The sequence below is a fragment of the Delphinapterus leucas genome, chromosome 16 (assembly GCF_059928025.1).
Source record: "Delphinapterus leucas isolate spDelLeu-1000000601 "Yukka" chromosome 16, BTC_Dleu_Yukka2, whole genome shotgun sequence".
Classification (NCBI taxonomy): domain Eukaryota; kingdom Metazoa; phylum Chordata; class Mammalia; order Artiodactyla; family Monodontidae; genus Delphinapterus; species Delphinapterus leucas.
In genome coordinates, this window is record NC_143144.1 from 40,507,064 (window position 1) to 40,526,594 (window position 19,531).

At 41.3% G+C, this 19,531-nt stretch overlaps 1 protein-coding gene across 5 annotated transcripts in view; it reads left to right on the top strand.

Moving 5' to 3' along the window:
* Positions 1-19,531, top strand: part of WDFY4 (WDFY family member 4) — a 278,500-nt gene that overhangs the window by 55,913 nt on the left and 203,056 nt on the right. For all 5 annotated transcript variants that reach the window (XM_089897807.1, XM_089897809.1, XM_089897805.1 and 2 more), the window contains exon 13: positions 15,146-15,239. In XM_089897807.1, the coding sequence (XP_089753933.1) occupies positions 15,146-15,239 (94 nt within the window). The remainder of the gene's footprint in view (positions 1-15,145; positions 15,240-19,531) is intronic.

Here is a 19,531-nt window from a genome sequence, read left to right on the forward strand (position 1 = left end):
ATGTTGCCTTTTCTAATCAAGTTGGATAGTTCTTGTAGAGTTTCTTTATTAAAAAATCTTATTTCTCTCTCTTCTTCTACCTGAATCATTTCTAGATTTCTAACTTCAAGCTCACTCATTCTCTCTTCCATATGGTCTGCTCTATTTCCAGTGCTTTCTAATCCATTCTTTATCTCATTTATTGAGTTCTCCAGCTCCAGAATTTCCATTTAGTTCTTTTTTGGAGTTTCAGTCTCTTTGGTAAAGTATTCCTCTGTTTATTAATTTTACTCTTTAGCTCATTGAACTGCTTTTCTGAATTTTCTTGTAGCTAACTGAATTTATTCATGACAGCTATTTTGAATTCTCTATCAGTTAGATCACAATCTTCTGTGACTTTAAGTTTTACAGAATTGTTATTTTCTTTTTGTGATACTGTGTTTTCATGGTCCTTGATGAGTTTTGTTCCTCTGCCGGTGCATTTGAAGGAGCAAACTCCTTTCTTATTTAGATAAAGTTTTTTAACAGTTCGAGTTCTTAATTAAAGGCCTTTCTTTTTGTTTTTCAGTAGGTGGTGCTATAGCCCAAGTTTTTGTTTCTCTTGAGTGGCCTCCGGCTATATTTGAGAACCGGCATTTTCCACCCTCCAGCACCTCTGCCAGAGGTGTCTCTGGTGTCCTCATTGCCACTGCTTGTGCCTTGCTGCTGCCAGTGTTGCTACTGTCACTGGCATTGCCGCCTGGGACACTGGGATGGCAGGCACCTCCACCATGTCTGGGGACACCTGGGTCACGGACACTGCTGCCACAGTGGGGAAGGGGAGAAGCCAGAGTCATGGGCACCTTTGCCGCCTCCAGGGTTGTTGGGTTGGTGGGTGCTGCTGTCATTGGTAGGAGTGGGGGAGGCTGGAGTTGCGGGTGCTGCTTTGGCTGGAGGGACCAGGGTCATGGGTCCTGCCACCGCTGCTGTCCGGCTCCCTGTGGCTATGGGTGCCATTGTGGCTGGGAGGCCTAGGTCTCATGTGCCACCTCTGTTGCTGCTACCAGGTTCGCTGGGGCTGCAGACTCAGCCGCTGTGGCCAGGGGCCAGGATCCCAGCACTGCCTCTGCTGCTAGTCCCTGGTTCTGCCTCCTCTGTGTGTCCCAATTCACCCACCTTCAGATGTACAGATGTCTGGATCTCTCCAGCATCCTGCTGTGTTGGGCAGAGGAAGCTTTCTGGAGTTAGGAATGTTTCACTAGTTGTAGACTGAAGGGGAGAGACAAAGGGAGCTTTTCACACCATAATGGTGTTGATGTCACCTCTGCAAAGATATATTTTTGTGAGAATAAATTTCAATTTATTCTTGCATGATTCATAGTAAGTTATTTTTCAAGTTTATTGTTCTCATTTCACCTGTTTTAATTTATTGGCATAAGGCCATTCACAATATCCTTTTAACTTTTTATTCCTAACACTATCATTTGTGTATTCTTTCTCTTTTGCCTGCAGCACCCCAGCGTTCTTAGCAGAGGTTAATTTATTAATGTGTCTGTGAACCAGCATTCAGCTTTTCCTGTCTCATACATCGATTTTCTGTTTCTTTTTTTGTTCTTATTATTTCCTTCCACTTTCTTTGGGTTTATTCTAGTATTCTTTTTCTTAATTTAATTGTTACGAGACCAATTTTAAGTCCTCTTTTTAAATATAAATTTCCTTGTAACTATTATTTTAGTTCCATCACACAAGTTTTATTATATCAAATTTTCAATATAATTTACTGCTAAATATTTTCTAATTTCCCTTATGACTTACAGGTTTACTCTTGAATCTTATTTGAATTATAAATTTCCAAAGTTAGAGTATTTTTGATCATCTTTTTGTTATTGACTTCTAACTTTGTCATCTTGAAACAAAGTGGACTGTATGATGCTAATCCTTTGAAATTAGTTGAGCTTGACTTTGTGTCCCCAATGTGGTAAATTTTCATAAATATTCCTGGGTGCTTGAAAATAATGCACATTTTCCAATTGTTAGGTTCAATGCTCTATTTATGTCCTCTGGATGAAATTTGTCAGTTGTTCAAATTTTAAGATTGTTGGCATATCAGCTATTAAGATATGTTAAATATCTTTCATTATAATGGTAGCTTTGTCAATATCTGTTATTTTTTTTAAAATAAATAAATTTATTTATTTATTTATTTTTGGCTGCGTTGGGTCTTCATTGCTGTGCCTCGGCTTTCTCTAGTTGCGGAGAGCAGGGGCTACTCTTCATTGCATTGCGCAGGCTTCTCATTGCGGTGGCTTCTCTTATTGTGGAGCATGGGCTCTAGGCGTGCAGACTTCAGTAGTTGTGGCGCATGGGCTCATTAGTTGTGGCTTGCAGGCTCTAGAGCACAGGCTCAGTAGTTGGGGCGCATGGGCTTAGTTGCTCTGCAGCATGTGGGATCTTCCCGGAGCAGGGATTGAATCCATGTCCCCTGCATTGGCAGGCGGATTCTTAACCACTGCAGCACCAGGGAAGTCCCAATATCTGTTAACTTTTGCCTTACATATATCTGAGGCTATTAGAATCACACACATTTATAATTTTTCCATCATCTAGAGATATCAAAGTTTTTATCATTATATGATGACCATCTTAATCTCCATTAGGACATAACAACTTTACCTAATGATAATAAGGCTCCACCAGTGTTCTTTTGGTTAGTATGTGCCTGAATTATTTTTTATTCTTTAAGCTTTCTGTGTCATCACGCTTTAGGTATTTTTCCTGTAAACAGTAAAGAGCTATTTTTTTTAATGTGTATTTTAAACTGAAGTTTCCTTGTTTCTTTGTGTGTTTGATGATTTTTAATTGTGAGTCTTGCTCCGAGATTTTCCTTTTCCCAGACTCCATGCAGCCCATCCTTATTCTGGCCATCCTGCCTTTCTGCAGACACAGCAATGCCTCAGTGAGGCTGCAGCTGCCCTTTGTAGCTAGGCCTTGGTCAGATTCCAGGCCCTTCTCTTCTTGCTTTGTCTTGGGAGAATTCTCTTTCTGAGGTCCCCTCATCTCTCTATTCCAGGGGCAGAGGGTTCTCTGAGGAGGCCTTTGTCTTGGCCATCTGGACAGCATGCAGCTTAACTAAGGATCTCAGTGCTGAACCTTGTTCTACTTATCCTACCAGCTTTTAGAGGGCAGGGAAGTATTTGTCAGCATCAAAAACATTTAGTAAGTGGTATTAGGTGATGAAAAGCAATAGTCATTTGTTGAATGTCTCTTGGGACTGAGCACCAATGACTTATTTTCATTTAATTCCCTCTCAAATTTTAGCATTTTACCAATAAAGAAATGGAGGCTGAGAAAGGATAAGAAACATGGTTGAAAGTTAATACCTAGTAAGTGATGCAGCAAGACTTTGAACTCAGGTCTACCTCCAAAGCCTCTGTGTGTGCTTCTGAGTGTGTGTGTGTGTGTGTGTGTGTGTGTGTGTATTTGTCCTGCTTTTTTCTGGATGCTTCCACAGTAATAGTGATGACTTGCTTGTTCTGCCACAATAGACTGAAGTTTAAGGCTTGGGCTCTAACTTGTAGATGGCATCAGGCCTGATTCTTTACAGATAACTCCTGTGTCAAATGTCATCCTGGTTTCACAATGAGGAATTTTTAAATGTACAAGAATCAGATTTCATAAATAGAGCAATTTTTTGGTCTTTAAAAGAAATACATCACCCTTGACATTCCCTAATGGTTAGAAAAGGGGAAGTGAAACCCCAGCCTCTCCTGAGAGAGTCTGTGGGGTAAAGGACAAGGCAGTGGGCTGGGCATGGTGGACAGGGTGCTCATCCATGCCCACCATTGACACTTGGCATCCCCTTGGGCAAGCAACTTGGCTTAGACCTATCCATACACAGTGGGCTGTGGTCTCCAGAAGGAAGACAGAGGCTGTGGGCCTTAGACTCAGGCCTATGTGCTCTACACCTTAGTGTTCCTTGTACCTTTTACTTTATCTTACTGAGCTTTGATTTCCCAATTCAAATGTGGGGATAAGAGTATCCACATTGAGGGGTGTTGTGAGGTGAGGACTGGAGATGATAATGGTGTTAGTTAGTTAGATAATGGTCACAGCTGCCGTTTACTGAGCACTTGTGTGCCAGATGCTGTGCTTCGCTTTCACAAGCATTAGGTAATCTATGTAACTACGATTAAGTAACATTTTTCACAAAATAGAAGATATATATTATATAAATCCCAAAATATATAATGAGATTCCCAAGATACAGAATATTTAATCTCTGTGAACCATAACACACACACCACCTCCTTCACAGCACGTGTGACACACACACACCCCACACACACAGCATACACACACGCACACATGTGCACACACACACTCTCTACAGTGGAGCTCAATAAAGGGCAGCTGTGGTTGTGATTAATCATGCAGACCTTCTCTGGTATTTACCAGATCCTGCTACCTGGGAAGGATGTCATCCTTCTAGGCCAGCCAATCCACAGTGTGGGTCTGGAGAAGGTGGAGAGGGCAGCGGGTCAAGCATTTTTTAAAAATTAATTAATTAATGTATTTATTTTTGGCTGTGTTGGCTCTTCATTGCTGCTCACGGGCTTTCTCTAGTTGTGGCGAGCAGGGGCTACTCTTCACTGCGGTGCGTGGGCTTCTCATTGCGGTGGCTTCTCATGTTGCAGAGCATGGGCTCTAGGTGCGCAGGCTTCAGTACTTGTGGCTCTCAGGCCCAGTAGTTGTGGCTTGCAGGCTCTAGAGCGCAGGCTCAGTAGTAGTGGTACGTGGGCTTAGTTATTCCTAAGTTATGTGGGATCTTCCCAGACCAGGGCTCGAACCCATGTTCCCTGCATTGGCAGGCAGATTCTTAACCACTGCGCCACCAGGGAAGTCCCTCAAGCAATTTTTTTAATCATGGAAGGGTACTGAATATTGTCAAATGTTTTTTTCTATATCAGTTGAGGTGATTGTTTGGTTTCTTCCCTTTGTTTATTAATGTGGTGTATTGCATTGATTGTTTTTTTTTATGTTGAACCACTCTTGCATTCCTGGGATCTTAATCATGGTATATAATCCTTTAAATATGCTGTTGGAATTGATTTGCTAGTTTTTTGTCGAGGATTTTTGCATATATACCAATGAGGGATATTGGTCTCTTCTTTTCTTTGTGTGGCTTTAGTATCAGAGTAATAATACAGGCTTCCTTGCTGTTCCCTGAACATGCCAGACATACTCCCACTCTGGGGCTTTTGCACTGGCTATTCCCTTTGCTTAAAATGCTTTTCCCCTGGATATCTGCATCCCTTTTTTCAAGTCCACCCAAATGTTACCTTTTCAAACAAGCCAACCCTGCCCCCCAAATTAAAATTGTAAATTGTTTCCTTCTTACACCCTAGCGCTCTTGGTTCTTTCTCCACTTTAATTTTTTTTTTGCAGTAATATTTATCACCTCTCTTCATAATATATAATTTGTGTATTCATTATTCTATTACATTAATATACTATGTTATAATATATGATATATACCATACAATACTATAATAGTATAGTATAAATTATATAACAACAATAATTTTTATTATTTATAATTTACCTATTTATTATGTTTACCTTTACTGTCTCTACCCTTCTTCTCACATATCAGGTATGGGTTTTACTTTGTTTAGTTTATAGATGTATCCAAAATGCCAGGAAAACACTTAAGTCAATAAATATTTGTTCAGTTCAATTGGATAAATTAACACCAAATGTTAGAAGCACTCCTGGCACCTTAGCCATTCTTCAGGGCTGGTGGTGCCAAGAACAGTCTCACTGTGGGTGGGAAATTCAGTGCTAGAGGCAGGATGTTTGAAAATCAAGTGTTTGTGATTTGGGATTAATCTCGTGACTTTTTCTTTCTTTCTTATTATTATTTTTCCAATTAACATACAGTAAAAGTCCCTTTCTTGGCGCAGAGTTCTTTGGGTTTTAATTCATGTGCAGAGTCATGTGACCATCACCACAATGAGGATACAGGACAAACACCCCCTCAAATAGTTCCTGAATGTTGTCCCTTCATAATGAAACCCTTTCTCAATTCCTAAACCCAGGCAACCACTGCTCTATACCTATAGTTTTGTCTTTGTCAGAATAACATATAAATGCAAGTACAAATGTTTAGTCTTTTGAGGCTAGCTTTTTCAACTCAGCATAAGGCCTTTGAAATCCATCCAATTTGTTGTATCAATAGTTCATACATTTTTATTGCTGAGTAGTATTCCATTGTACAGATGCAAATATTTTCTCCCAGTCTATGGTTTGTCTTTTTACTTTTAAAGTGTCGTTCACAGTTTGAAATTTAATGATAAGTTTGCCTATATTTACAAAAAATCCTGCTGGGATTTTGATTGGAATTGCATTGTATCTATAGATGAATTTGGGGAGAATTGAAACCTTAACTTTATTGAGTCTTCCAATCCATAAACATAGAATGTTTTTCCATTTGTATATTCAGTAGATGTATGATTTTTTAAAAAAAATCAAGGTCTATAGTATTCAACATACAGAGCCAGCACATTTTTTATTAGATTTATACTTATGTGTTTAATCTTTTCTGGAGCACTATTTTAAAAGGTATTTTAAATGTTTCATTTCCCAATTGTTTACTTCTAGCATATAGGAATATGATTAATTTCTATATGTAACTGTGTATCCAGAGATCATGCTAATTCACGTGTTAGTTCTAGGAGGTTGTTTTTTTTTTTAATAGATTGCTTGGGATTTCTATGTAGACAATCATGTTGTCTGTGAATAGTGACAGTTTTATACATTCCTTTCCAGTCTGTTGTTCCAGCGTGATGTTGAATAGGAATGGTGAGAGGGGACATCCTTGCCTTGTTTTGATCTTGAAGAAAAACTCTTCACTCTTTCGCCATCAAATATTATATTAGCTATGGGGTTTTTTTTGGTAGATGTCCATTATCAGGTTATGGATGATTACTTCTGTGTCTATTTTCCTGAGAGTTTTTTATCATGAGCAGATGTGGAATTTTTAAAATGCTTTATCTGCATATGATCATGTTTTTTTCCTTCTTTTTTTAGTTTAATAATATGATGGGTTACATTGGCTGATTTTCGTTTTGTTTTTTTAGCCCTTAATTTTTTAAATTGTGTTTTCCATATCTGAAATATCTTTTTCTTCTTTTTTCTTGAACTTTATTTTATTTTTAAACAAGGGGTTCTTATTATCTATTTTATACATATTAGTGTATATATGTCAATCCCAATGTCTCAATTCATCCCACCCTCCACCCCCCCGCCACCGCTTTCCCTCCTTGGTGTCCATAAGTTTGTTCTCTACATCTGTGTCTCTATTTCTGCCTTGCAGACCAGTTCATCTGTACCATTTTTCGAGATTCCACATATATGCGTTAATATACGGTATTTGTTTTTCTCTTCTGACTTACTTCACTCTGTATGACAGTCTCTAGGTCCATCCACGTCTTTACAAAGGACCCAATTTCATTCCTTTTTATGGCTGAGAATATTCCATTGTATATATGTACTGTATCTTCTTTATCCATTCGTCTGTTGATGGGCATTTATTTAGGTTGCTTCCATGACCTGGGTATTGTAAATAGTGCTGCAGTGAACATTGGGGTGCATGTGTCTTTTTGAATTATGGTCTTCTCTGGGTATGTGCCCATTAGTGGGATTGCTGGGTCATATGGTAATTCTATTTTTAGTTTTTTAAGGAACCTCCATACTGTTCTCCATAGTGGCTGTATCAATTTACATTCCCACCAGCAGTACAAAAGGGTTCCCTTTTCTCCACACCCTCTCCAGCATTTGTTGTTTGTAGATTTTTTGATGATGGCCATTTTGACTGGTATGAGGTGATACCTCATTGCAGTTTTGATTTGCATTTCTCTAATGATGAGTGATGTTGAGCATCCTTTCATGTGTTTGTTGGCAATCTGTATATCTTCTTTGGAGAAATGTCTGTTTAGGCCTTCTGCCCATTTTTTGATTGGGTTGTTTTTTTTTTGATATTGAGCTGCATGAGCTGCTTGTATATTTTGGAGATTAATCCTTTGTCAGTTGCTTTGTTTGCAAATATTTTCTCCCATTCTGAGGGTTGTCTTTTCATCTGGTTTGTGGTTTCCTTTGCTGTGCAAAAGCTTTTAAGTTTCATTAGGTCCCATTTGTTTTATTTTTGTTTTTATTTCCATTTCTCTAGGAGGTGGGTCAAAAAGGATCTTGCTGTGATTTATGTCATAGAGTATTCTGCCTATGTTTTCCTCTAAGAGTTTTATAGTGTCTGGCCTTACATTAAGGTCTTTAATCCATTTTGAGTTTATTATTGTGTATGGTGTTAGGGAGTGTTCTAATTTCCTTATTTTACATGTAGCTGTCCAGTTTTCCCAGCACCACTTATTGAAGAGACTGTTTTTTCTCCATTGTATATCCTTGCCTCCTTTGTCATAGATTAGTTGACCATAGGTGCGTGAGTTTATCTCTGGGCTTTCTATCCTGTTCCATTGATCTGTATTTCTGTTTTTGTACCAGTACCATATTGTCTTGATTACTGTAGCTTTGTAGTATAGTCTGAAGTCAGGGAGCCTGATTTCTCCAGCTCCAGTTTTTTCCCTCAAGATTGCTTTGGCTATTCAGGGTCTTTTTTGTCTCCATACAAATTTTAAGATTTTTTTGTTCTAGTTCTGTAAAAAATGCCATCGGTAATTTGATAGGGATTGCATTGAATCTGTAGATTGCTTTGGGTAATATAGTCATTTTGACAATATTGATTCTTCTAATCCAAGAACATGGTATATTGCTCCACCTGTTTGTGTCATCTTTGATTTCTTTCATCAGTGTCTTACAGTTTTCTGAGTACAGGTCTTTTATTTCCTTAGGTAGCTTTATTCCTAGGTAGTTTATTCTTTTTGTTGCAATGGTGAATGGGATTGTTTCCTTAATTTCTCTTTCTGATCTTTTATTGGTAATATATAGGAATGCAAGAGATGTCTGTGCATTAATTTTGTATCCTGCAGCTTTACCAAATTCATTGATTAGTTCTAATAGTTTTCTGGTGGCATCTTTAGGATTCTGTATGTATAGTATCACGTCATCTGCAAACAGTGACAGTTTAACTTCTTCTTTTCCAATTTGGATTCCTTTTATTTCTTTTTCTTCTCTGATTGCCATGGCTAGGACTTCCAGAACTATGTTGAATAATAGTGGTGAGAGTGGACATCCTTGTCTTGTTCCTGATCTTAGAGGAAATGCTTTCAGTTTTTCACCATTGAGAATGATGTTTGCTGTGTGTTTGTCATATGTGGCCTATATTATGTTGAGGTAGTTTCCCTCTATGCCCACTTTCTGGAGAGTTTTTTTATCGTAAATGGATGTTGAATTTTGTCAAAAGCTTTTTATGCATCTATTCAGATGATCATATGGTTTTTATTCTTCAGTTTGTTAATATGGTGTATCACATTGATTGATTTGCGTATATTGAAGAATTCTTGCATCCCTGGGATAAATCCCACTTGATCATACTGTATGACCCTTTTAATGTGCTGTTGGGTTCTGTTTGCTAGTATTTTGTTGAGGGTTTTTGCCACTATATTCATCAGTGAAACTGGTCTGTAATTTTCTTTTTTTGTAGTATCTTTGTCTGGTTTTGGTATCAGAGTGATGGTGGCCTCATAGAATGAGCTTGGGAGTGTTCCTTCCTCTGCAATTTTTTGGATGAGTTTGAGAAGGTTGGGTGTTAGCTCTTCTCTAAATGTTTGATAGAATTCAAAGCCACCTGGTGCTGGGCTTTTGTTTGTTGAGAGATTTTTAATCACAGTTTCAATTTCATTACTTGTAATTGGTCTGTTCATATTTCCTATTTCTTCCTGGTTCAGTCTTGGAAGGTTATACCTTTCTAAGAATTTGTCCATTTATTCCAGGTTGTCTATTTTATTGGCATAGAGTTGCTTGTAGTAGTCTCTTAATGATGCTTTATATTTTTGTGGTGTCTGTTGTAACTTTTCCTTTTTCATATCTAATTTTATTGATTTGAGTCCTCTCCCTCTTTTTCTTGATGAGTCTGGCTAAAGGTTTATCAGTTTTGTTTATCTTCTCAAAGAACTAGCTTTTACTTTTATTAATCTTTGCTCTTGTTTTCTTTGTTTCTGTTTCATTTATTTCTGCTCTGACCTTTATGATTTCTTTCCTTCTACTAACTTTGGGTTTTGTTTCTTCTTCTTTCTCTATTTCCTTCAGGTGTAAGGTTAGATTGTTTATTTGAGATTTTTCTTGTTTCTTGAGGTAGGATTGTATTGCTATAAACTTCCCTCTTAGAACTGCTTTTAATGCATCCCATAGGTTTTGGATCATTGTGTTTTCATTGTCATTTGTCTCTAGGTATTTTTGATTTCTTCAGTGATCTCTTGGTTATTTAGTAACGTATTGTTTAGCCTCCATGTGTTTGTGGTTTTTACATTTTTTCCCTGTAATTTATTTCTAATCTCATAGCGTTGTGGTCAGAAAAGAAGCTTGCTATGATTTCAATTTTCTTAAATTTACCAAGGCTTGATTTGTGACCTAAGATGTGATCTGTCCTGGAGAATGTTCTGTGCGCACTTGAGAAGAAAGTGTAATCTGCTGTTTTTGGATGGAATGTCCTATAAATATCAATTAAGTCTATCTGGTCTATTGTGTCATTTAAAGCTTGTGTTTCCTCATTAATTTTCTGTCTGGATGATCTGTCCATTGGTGTAAGTGAGGTGTTAAAGTCCCCCGCTCTTATTGTGTTACTGTCCATTTCCTCTTTTATAGCTGTTAGCGTTTGCCTTATGTATTGAGGTGCTCCTGTGTTGGGTGCATATATAAGTGTTATGTCTTCTTCTTGGATTGATCCCTTGATCATTATGTAGGGTCCTTCCTTGACTCTTGTAACATTCTTTATTTTAAAGCCTATTTTATCTGATATGAGTATTGCTACTCCAGCTTTCTTTTGATTTCCATTTTCATGGAATATCTTTTTCCATCCCCTCACTTTCAGTGTGTATGTGTTCCTAGGTCTGAAGTGGGTCTCTTCTAAACAACATGTGTATATATATGGGTCTTGTTTTTGTATCCATTCAGTGAGCCTGTGTCTTTTGGTTGGAGCATTTAACCCATTCACATTTAAGGTAATTATCGATATGTATGTTCCTGTTACCATTTTCTTAATTGTTATGGGTTTGTTTTTGTAGGTCCTTTACTTCTCTTGTACTTCCCACTTAGAGAAATTCCTTTAGCATTTGTTGTAGAGCTGGTTTGGTAGTTCTGAATTCTCTTAGCTTTTGTTTTTTTTTTTTCTGTAATGTTTTTGATTTATCCATTGAATCTGAAAGAGATCCTTGCGGGTAGAGTAATTTTGATTGTAGGTTCTTCCCTTTCATCACTTTAAATATATCATGCCACTCCCTTCTGGCTTGTAGAGTTTCTGCTGAGAAATCAGCTGTTAACCTTATGGGAGTTCCCTTGTATGTTATTTGTCATTTTTCCCTTGTTGCTTTTAATAATTTTCTTTCTGTTTAATTTTTGTCAATTTGATTACTATGTTTCTTGGGGTGTTTCTCCTTGGGTTTATCCTGCCTGGGACTCTCTGTGATTCCTGGACTTGGGTGGCTATTTCTTTTCCTACGTTAGGGAAGTTTTCAACTATTCAGAAATTTCCCTGGGTCCTTTCTCTCTCTCTTCTCCTCCTGAGACCCCTATAATGCAAATGTTGTTGTGTTTAATGTTGTCCCAGAGGTCTCTTAGGCTGTCTTCATTTCTTTTCACTTTTTTTTTCTTTATCTGCTCTGTGGCAGTGAATTCCACAATTCTGTCATCCAGGTCACTTATGCGTTCTTCTGTCTCAGTTATTCTGCTACTGATTCCTTCTAGTGTATTTTTCATTTCAGTTATTGTATTGTTCATCTCTGTTTGTTTATTCTTTAATTCTTCTAGGTGTTTGTCCTTTAATTCTTCTAGGTCTCTGTTAAACATTTCTTGCATCTTCTCTATCTGTGCCTCCATTCTGTTTCCGAGGTCCTGGATCATCTTCACTATCATTATTCTGAATTCTTTTGCTGGAAGGTTGCCTATCTCCACTTCATTTAGTTGTTTTTCTGGCGTTTTATTGTGTTCCTTCATCTTGTACATAGTCCTCTGCCCTTTAATTTTGTCTTTCTGTGACTGTGGTTTTCCTTCCACAGGCTGCAGGATTGTAATTTTTCTTGCTTCTGCTATCTGCCCTCTGATGGATGAGGCTATCTAAGAGGCTTGTGCAAGTCCTGATGAGAGGGACTGGTGGTGGGTAGAGCTGGGTGTTGCTCTGGTGGGCAGAGCTCAGTAAAAGTTTAATCTGCTTGTTTGATGATGGGTGGGGCTGAGTTCCCTCCCTGTTGGTTGTTTGGCCTGAGGCAACCCAACACTGGAGGCTACAGGCTCTTTGGGGGGGCTAATGGCAGACTCTGGGAGGGCTCATGGAGTAGTTCCCAGAGCTTCTGCTGCCAGTGTCCTTGTCCCCATGGTGAGCCACAGCCACCTCCCGCCTCTGCAGGAGACCCTCCAACACTAGCTGGTAGGTCTGGTTCAGTCTCCAATGGGGTCACTGCTCCTTCCCCCTAGGTCCTGATGCACACACTACTTTGTGTGTGCCCCCCAAGAGTGGAGTCTCTGTTTCCGCCAGTCCTGTTCAAGTCCTGCAGTCAAACCCTGCTAGCCTTCAAAGTCTGATTCTCTGGGAATTCCTCCTCCTGTTGCCAGACCCCCAGGTTGGGAAGGCTGACGTGGAGCTCAGAACCTTCACTCCGGTGGGTGGACTTCTGTGTTATAACTGTTCTCCAGTTTGTGAGTCAGCCACCCAGCAGTTACGGGATTTGATTGTATTGTGATTGCGCCCCTCCTGCCATCTCACTGCAGCTTCTTCTTTGACTCTGGATGTGGGGTATCTTTTTTGGTGAGTTCCAGTGTCTTCCTGTCGATGATTGTTCAACAGTTAGTTGTGATTCCGTTGCTCTCACAAGAGGGAGTGAGCACACGTCCTTCTACTCTGCCATCTTGAACCAATTTTCTAGTCCTTAATTTTATTATTTATTTATTTATTTATTTTTTGGCTGCATTGGGTCTTCGTTGCTGCGCACAGGCTTTCTCTAGTTGTGGCAAGTAGGGGCTACTCTTCATTGCGGTGCACAGGCTTCTCATTGTGGTGGCTTCTCTTTGTTGTGGAGCACAGGCTCTAGGTATGTGGGCCTCAGTAGTTTTGGCTCACAGGCTCTAGAGTGCAGGCTCAGTAGTTGTGGCACACGGGCTTAGTTGCTCCGCAGCATGTGGGCTCTTCCCAGACCAGGGCTCGAACCTGAGTCCCCTGCATTGGCAGGCGGATTTTTAACCACTGTGCCACCCCAGAAGTCCCTGCATTGGCTGATATTTGAATAGTGAACCAGCCTTGCATTTGTGGGATAAGACAAATTGGCCATAGTGCCTTATTTATTTTATATATAGTTATACTTGATTTCCAGTAGTTTACTGAGGATTTTTGCACCTATTTTTCTAAGAGATGTTGGCAGGTAGTTTTCTTTTCTTATACTGTTTTTGTCTGCTTTTGATATCAGAGTAATTCTGGTCTCATAAAATGCACTGGGAAGTGTTCTCTTGTATATTTTGAAAGAAGTTGTATAGAATTGGTGTTATTTATCTTTTAAATGTATGGTAGAATTCACCAGTGGAAACATCTGGGGCTGGAGTTTTCTTTGTGGAAAGGTTTTAAACTACATATTCAGTCTTTGTGATAGCTATAAACTGTCCTGGTTATTTATTTCTTCTTGCTTACTTTTGGTAGTTTGTGGCTTTGAGGGAACTGGTCCATTTTATCTAGGTTGTCAGATTGGTGTGCACAGAGTTATTTGTAGTATTTTCTTATCCTTTCTGTGGGGTGTGTAGTGGTATTCTCTCTTTCATTTCTGATGTTGGTAATTTGTGTCTTTTTCTGTCTTTGCTAGCTTAGCGAGTGGTTTTTCAATTTTTAAAACTTTTTCAAACCTCTTCCTGAGCAGTTCTCAAAGCCTTTGGAATGTGGTTTAGGGTCAGATCCACACATGTGCAGCTCAGAATTGAGCTCAGAGGTTGATACACAACTTAGTGGTTTCACTCTTGAGTCTCCTCCTCTTCATCATCTTCCTGACACTTTCTGGCTCTCTGGGGTCCCTTCCTTCTCCTCTGTCTAGAAAGCTGGAGCTTTAGTTTCTCTGCTCTGCTCTGCCATGCACTTCCCACAATTGCATCTGTCTCTGGGGCCAAGCAGGGAGACGAAAAAGAGAGGCAAAAACATTGGGGATTTTGCCTGACTCTTGGGACCAGAGTTCCTCTGGTCAGAGAGAAGGGTTCCCCTCCCTGAGAATTCCAGATGCCTGCCTGGTCACTGCTGCTGCTGTGCGGTTTCTTGACAGCTGAAGTGAGAAAGAATGGAGAAACTCAACAAAGAAAATTCCAGGGATTTTCCTCCATGCTCTGGGCCCTGTTGGAGCCTCTTTCCCCACTCCTTAGACTAGAAATAGAGCCTCCTCTTGGAGGCTGTGTCTGTTCTGTCCACACGTGGTGCACGGTTCTTACTCCTTGTAAGCCCATTCTGGGAGATGCTGGACGGGGAAGCCCCAGGAAACACGTTACCAGTTGCATGGTGCTTTGGGTTTGGTTTCCTGCTTTGCTACCGTTTACTTTTCAGAGTCCTCAGAGAGCTGCTCATGCGTTCTATCTGGGGTTTTAGTTTAATTCAGTGGGTAGGACAGAGTAGAGTGTTCTTACACCATCTTGAAGGGATCCAGACACGGTCCTTTGTGTGTTTGTTTGATATAAAATGAGAGCTTCTCCACCTCCCACATATCTGGAGAGAGGGTAGCGGCCCAGGGAACTAACTTCGTTGAGCATCTGCTCTGTGCCGGACACTGTGCCTTAGTGCACAGCGGCATTATTCTGTGACTCTACGCGGAAAGTATGGCATTGTTAGCTCCATTGTGCAGTTGGGGGAAGTTAGGGTCAGATTAATTAGGTCAAAGTCATATAATTAAGTGGTAGGCTGTGGTTATGTATCGTGGCCTGTGTTAGAAAGATTCAGAAAGTTCTGTGGAAAGCAGAAGAGAAGGCTTAAGTCTGATGTCCTGCTTCCCTCTCTCTGCAGGACGGATGAAGGTGATGCTGTGATCATGCACCCTGGGATCCTGTGCATCATGGTGAGGCTGCTGCCTCAGTTGTACCATGAAGATCACCCTCAGGTACTTGTTGTGAACACATGAGTTTGTCTTTTTCACGAGACTGATCTTTTAAGCTCCTCTGGCCAGAGACTCCCTTTCCCTTTTTGCCTTTGCCTCCAGTCCCCTGTATGAACAGAGCCTCCTTCGTGAAGTGCCTCCTGCAGGGGAGTATCAGTGGGTCTGAGACCCTTGATTGAGTTCTGCCCACCCTTCCATGGCCACTCAAAACAGATTGTTCCTGTTGGTGATGTGATCTTCTAAAAACAACAGCCAAACAAAAACTGAATGAAATGATTTACCTTCATGAGGCAAGTCCCATATAAGTGCTACATATAGTGCTGGGCATTGGTGGGACCAGAAGTCCTCTGCTCCCCATTAATTTATCCATTGCTTGGATATTGGCTGTGACCCTGGCTCGGCGCTCTATGTAGGACATGCAGGGCTAACAGGATGAGAACTGAGCACTGTCCAAGGAGCCCACATCTGTGGTGGGGACCGGGAGGTGGTGGTGGGGCAGACAGACTAAGTAAATAAGCTCACAAATGAATCTACTATTACAAATTGTCACATGTGATATTAAGGGGAAAAAATGGGTGCTGACAGAGAATAATGGGAATGGAAGTGGAGGGGGAAGACCTAATTAAATCTAATTTAGATGAAGGTGTGGATGTCAGGGAAGCCATCTCTTTGATGGTAACATTTAAGCAGAGCCCTGAAAGATGAGTAGCAATTAAGCAGGTGGGAAGGAGCCTGCTGCAGGTGTCTGGGGTGGGAGCAAAGCGGGAGAGCTGGAAATGTGCCCGATGGGGCAGGCGGAGGAAGGCTGCCGCCCTGACAAGCTGTGGGGTTTTATCCCAAGGGCAGCACGAAGTCTCTCTCAAGTGAATGGAGGGGGACACAATCAGGTTTTTGTATTAAAAATCTCTCTTGTTGCATGGAGAGTGGCCTGGGAATGGGGCTGTGTGGAAGAGAATGGGGACAGCAGTTAGGAAGCCATGTCCACAGACTGGTAACACATGGTGGTAGCTTGATTACGGTGGCGTCTGTGGGAAAGTGTGTAGAGCAAGGAGTCAAGAGACCTATTGGGAGATAGAATCAAGGCCCTGAGATGAACGGGGCGCAGGAAGCAGGAAGGGGGGGGGAGTCAAGGTGGCTCTTAGCTCCTGTCCTGGCAGCACTGACGGCCCCACTGCAGCGAGGCGCGCTCGTACCGGTGAAAGCAACAGAACGAGGCAGATTCTCAGGAAGTGCTCTCAATTTAGAGAATATGTTCTCTAGAGGTTCTGAGAAAGAAACTCGAAGTTGAGGAAGCCCTGGAAAATACGCTCTTGAATTAGCAGCAGACGAAAGGAAATTACTTGACCTGAGCAGCTACCATGTACCAGGCACGGTGCCACACCCTTTCACTGATTATTTACCCTCATAGATGTTTGGTGGGGAGTATCATTGTTTCCATTTTAGCCAGTGGGGAAACCGAGTCTCAGACAATGTACGTGCCTTTTAAGGATTCTGAGTTGGTGGACCTGGTATTAAATGTGGTCCTACCTGGTGGCAGTTCTTATGGTCTTTCTCCTGCACAGCAGTGGCGTCTATAGGAGAATGGGGGCTCACGGGGGTGCGGGTCCAGCTTTGTTTTGTCCTGGAGTTAAAAAGGAGGTGATAGGGCTTCCCTGGTGGCGCAGTGGTTGAGAATCTGCCTGCCGATGCAGGGGACACGGGTTCGAGCCCTGGTCTGGGAGGATCCTCCATGCCGCGGAGCAACTAGGCCCGTGAGCCACAACTACTGAACCTGCACGTCTGGAGCCTGTGCTCCGCAACAAGAGAGGCCGCGATAGTGAGAGGCCTGCGCACCGCAATGAAGAGTGGCCCCCGCTCACCACAACTAGAGAAAGCCCTCGCACAGAAACGAAGACCCAACACAGCCAAAAATTAATTAATTAATTAATAAACTCCTAAAAAAAAAAAAAAGGAGGTGATATGTTTTAAGAAGAAATGGTGACTACAATTGACCCTTGAACAACATGGGGGTTAAGGGTGCTGACCCTCACACAGTGTACTACTATCTCTGCCTCAAAAACAAAGGAGTTGATAAATGACTCACCCAAGGACAGGAAGGTGAAAAAGTTTGGATAGAATCAGGACTCAAATGCTAGTTTTGATTCCACATATTGTGATCTCTAATTGAACATAAACTTTTCCCTACACTCAGGTAAAGATCTGTAAAATGAAAATACAGGTCTTATATTTATTTTAAAAAATCCATGCATAAGTGGACCTGTGCAGTTTAAACCTGTGTTGTTCAAGGGTCAACTATAGGGGTGTTATTAATCATTGAAAATGACAATGGCTTAGTAAAAATATTGCAAATCCTCCGAAATTGGTGAGAAGTGGAGTGGAGGAGCAAAAGCCTTGATGTGGAAGGAAGGGACTGTTTTACTTAGGAAATTCTGTAAACTAGGTACAGGAGTTAAAAAAGGACTAACTCAATTCCATGTCTACATGTCTCTTTGTAACTGGAATCCTTTATGTGGTTCATGATCCTCTGCTGGAAAGTGACGATAAAGTGATTATCAAACCAATGAGTAGGGATGCATCTAATAGTGAAATGGAATGCACTTTATATCTTTCAACATTTATGGAACAGCAGTAGCCTGGGCTAAAACGGGTTTGATTGCTCCTTTAGTTATCTATCGCTGTATTACAAAGGGCTGCCAAGTTAGCAATAATGGTCTCGTTCTTCCTCGTGGTTCTGTGGGTCAGGAGTTTAGACAGGCACCGCAGGGACAGCTTCTGTCTGGTCCACATGGTATCAGCTGGGCACCAAGATGGGTTCTCCACTCACAGAGCTGGCACTTCACAAGCTGGCTCAAATGGAGAGAGGCTCCTAGGCTGGCCCAACTGGGTCAGATGTCTGGGGCCTTGGTAGGGTCTGGCTTCTCCTCCATGTAGCCCTCACCATCTGGCTTCTACCTGTATACCTCCACCTGGATTCTCTAGCAGGCCACATAGCAGCTCAGGGTTCCCAAAAGCACAAAAACAGAAGATGCCGAGCCTTCTGGAGGCTTTTGCCTGGAACAAGCCATTACTTCCATGGCATTACTTCCATGGCATTCTGTTGGTCAAAGTGAGTCACAGGTTCAGCTTAGACTCAGCGAGAAGGGACCTATGTCTCCTTTACTGACGTGAGGGGTGGCTTGCGTGTACAGGACAGGGGGAATTGTTGGGGGCCATCTTTAAAGACCAGCCACCACACTTGCCTTAGGCATCTAACTGATGGATAAAATTATTTGACCCCTAAATCAAATGTCTTCGAGTCATTTGGTTATCTAAAGCCTGGGACCTTACTTTCTTTACCTTAGTATTCACGACAGGTTCTGCCTGGAGCATATTGGAAACTAATACACATTGAGTGTTACTTCTATTCCAGGAACATTAATCAGTGTTCATAACAGCTCATTAAAATGAGAATCTCCCCCATTTTGCAGGTGCTTGAAGCTCAGGAGAGTTGTGTAACTTCCTAAAATCATGGAGGTGTTGAGGGGAGATCTAAAAGTCACTTCTAGGCTCAAGGTCAAGACGTGTTTGATGAATAGATCTCTCATCTCTGCAGCTCTTGCAGAATGCAGGGTCATGCATCTGGGCTTCCTTAGCTGTATTTCATACCCTGCAGTGCACTTCCAATGCGAACAGCCAAGCCAGTGGTTTGGGTGGTCTTAGCAGTCAGACGGTTGCTGATAAACACGTTGTGCAGAACTCCACCATGAGGATGACTGACGAAGTGATGCAGAGCAGACAGTGGCCTGTCCTTCCGCTTCCTGGTGCATGAAGGCTCTGTGGATGAGCCCCAGTTTCAGATAAACACCATGAGTTGTCACATCAGGGTGTGGGGAGGAACTTTCCCTCATCCTGTGATGGTAATTGGACAAATTAAGTATGCAAATGAGGCTTCCACTTGGCAGGATACTTTTTCCTCTATTCAGGTCACAATAAGTAATTTAGGAAAAGTCTAACTCTCACGCACTCTCTCTCAAATGTGCAGATGAAATGTAGTGGTACATTTTCTCAGAAATCTTCTGCAGATGCCAAATCAGCAGCTATTAAAAGTTGGGTAATTACAGTAATTAACTTCTGAAAGGGGGGGCGGGGGGAAACCTCGTAACAACAAACAGAATAGTAAATCAAATGAGAAATGAGACACACGCAAGAAAATGCTGAAATGAAACTGACAGAAGGACTGCAGGTTTTGGGGCAGAGACAGCAGCTGGAAGTTTCAGTAGATGGCAGTATTACTAAAAAGATGGAGGGGCTTCCCT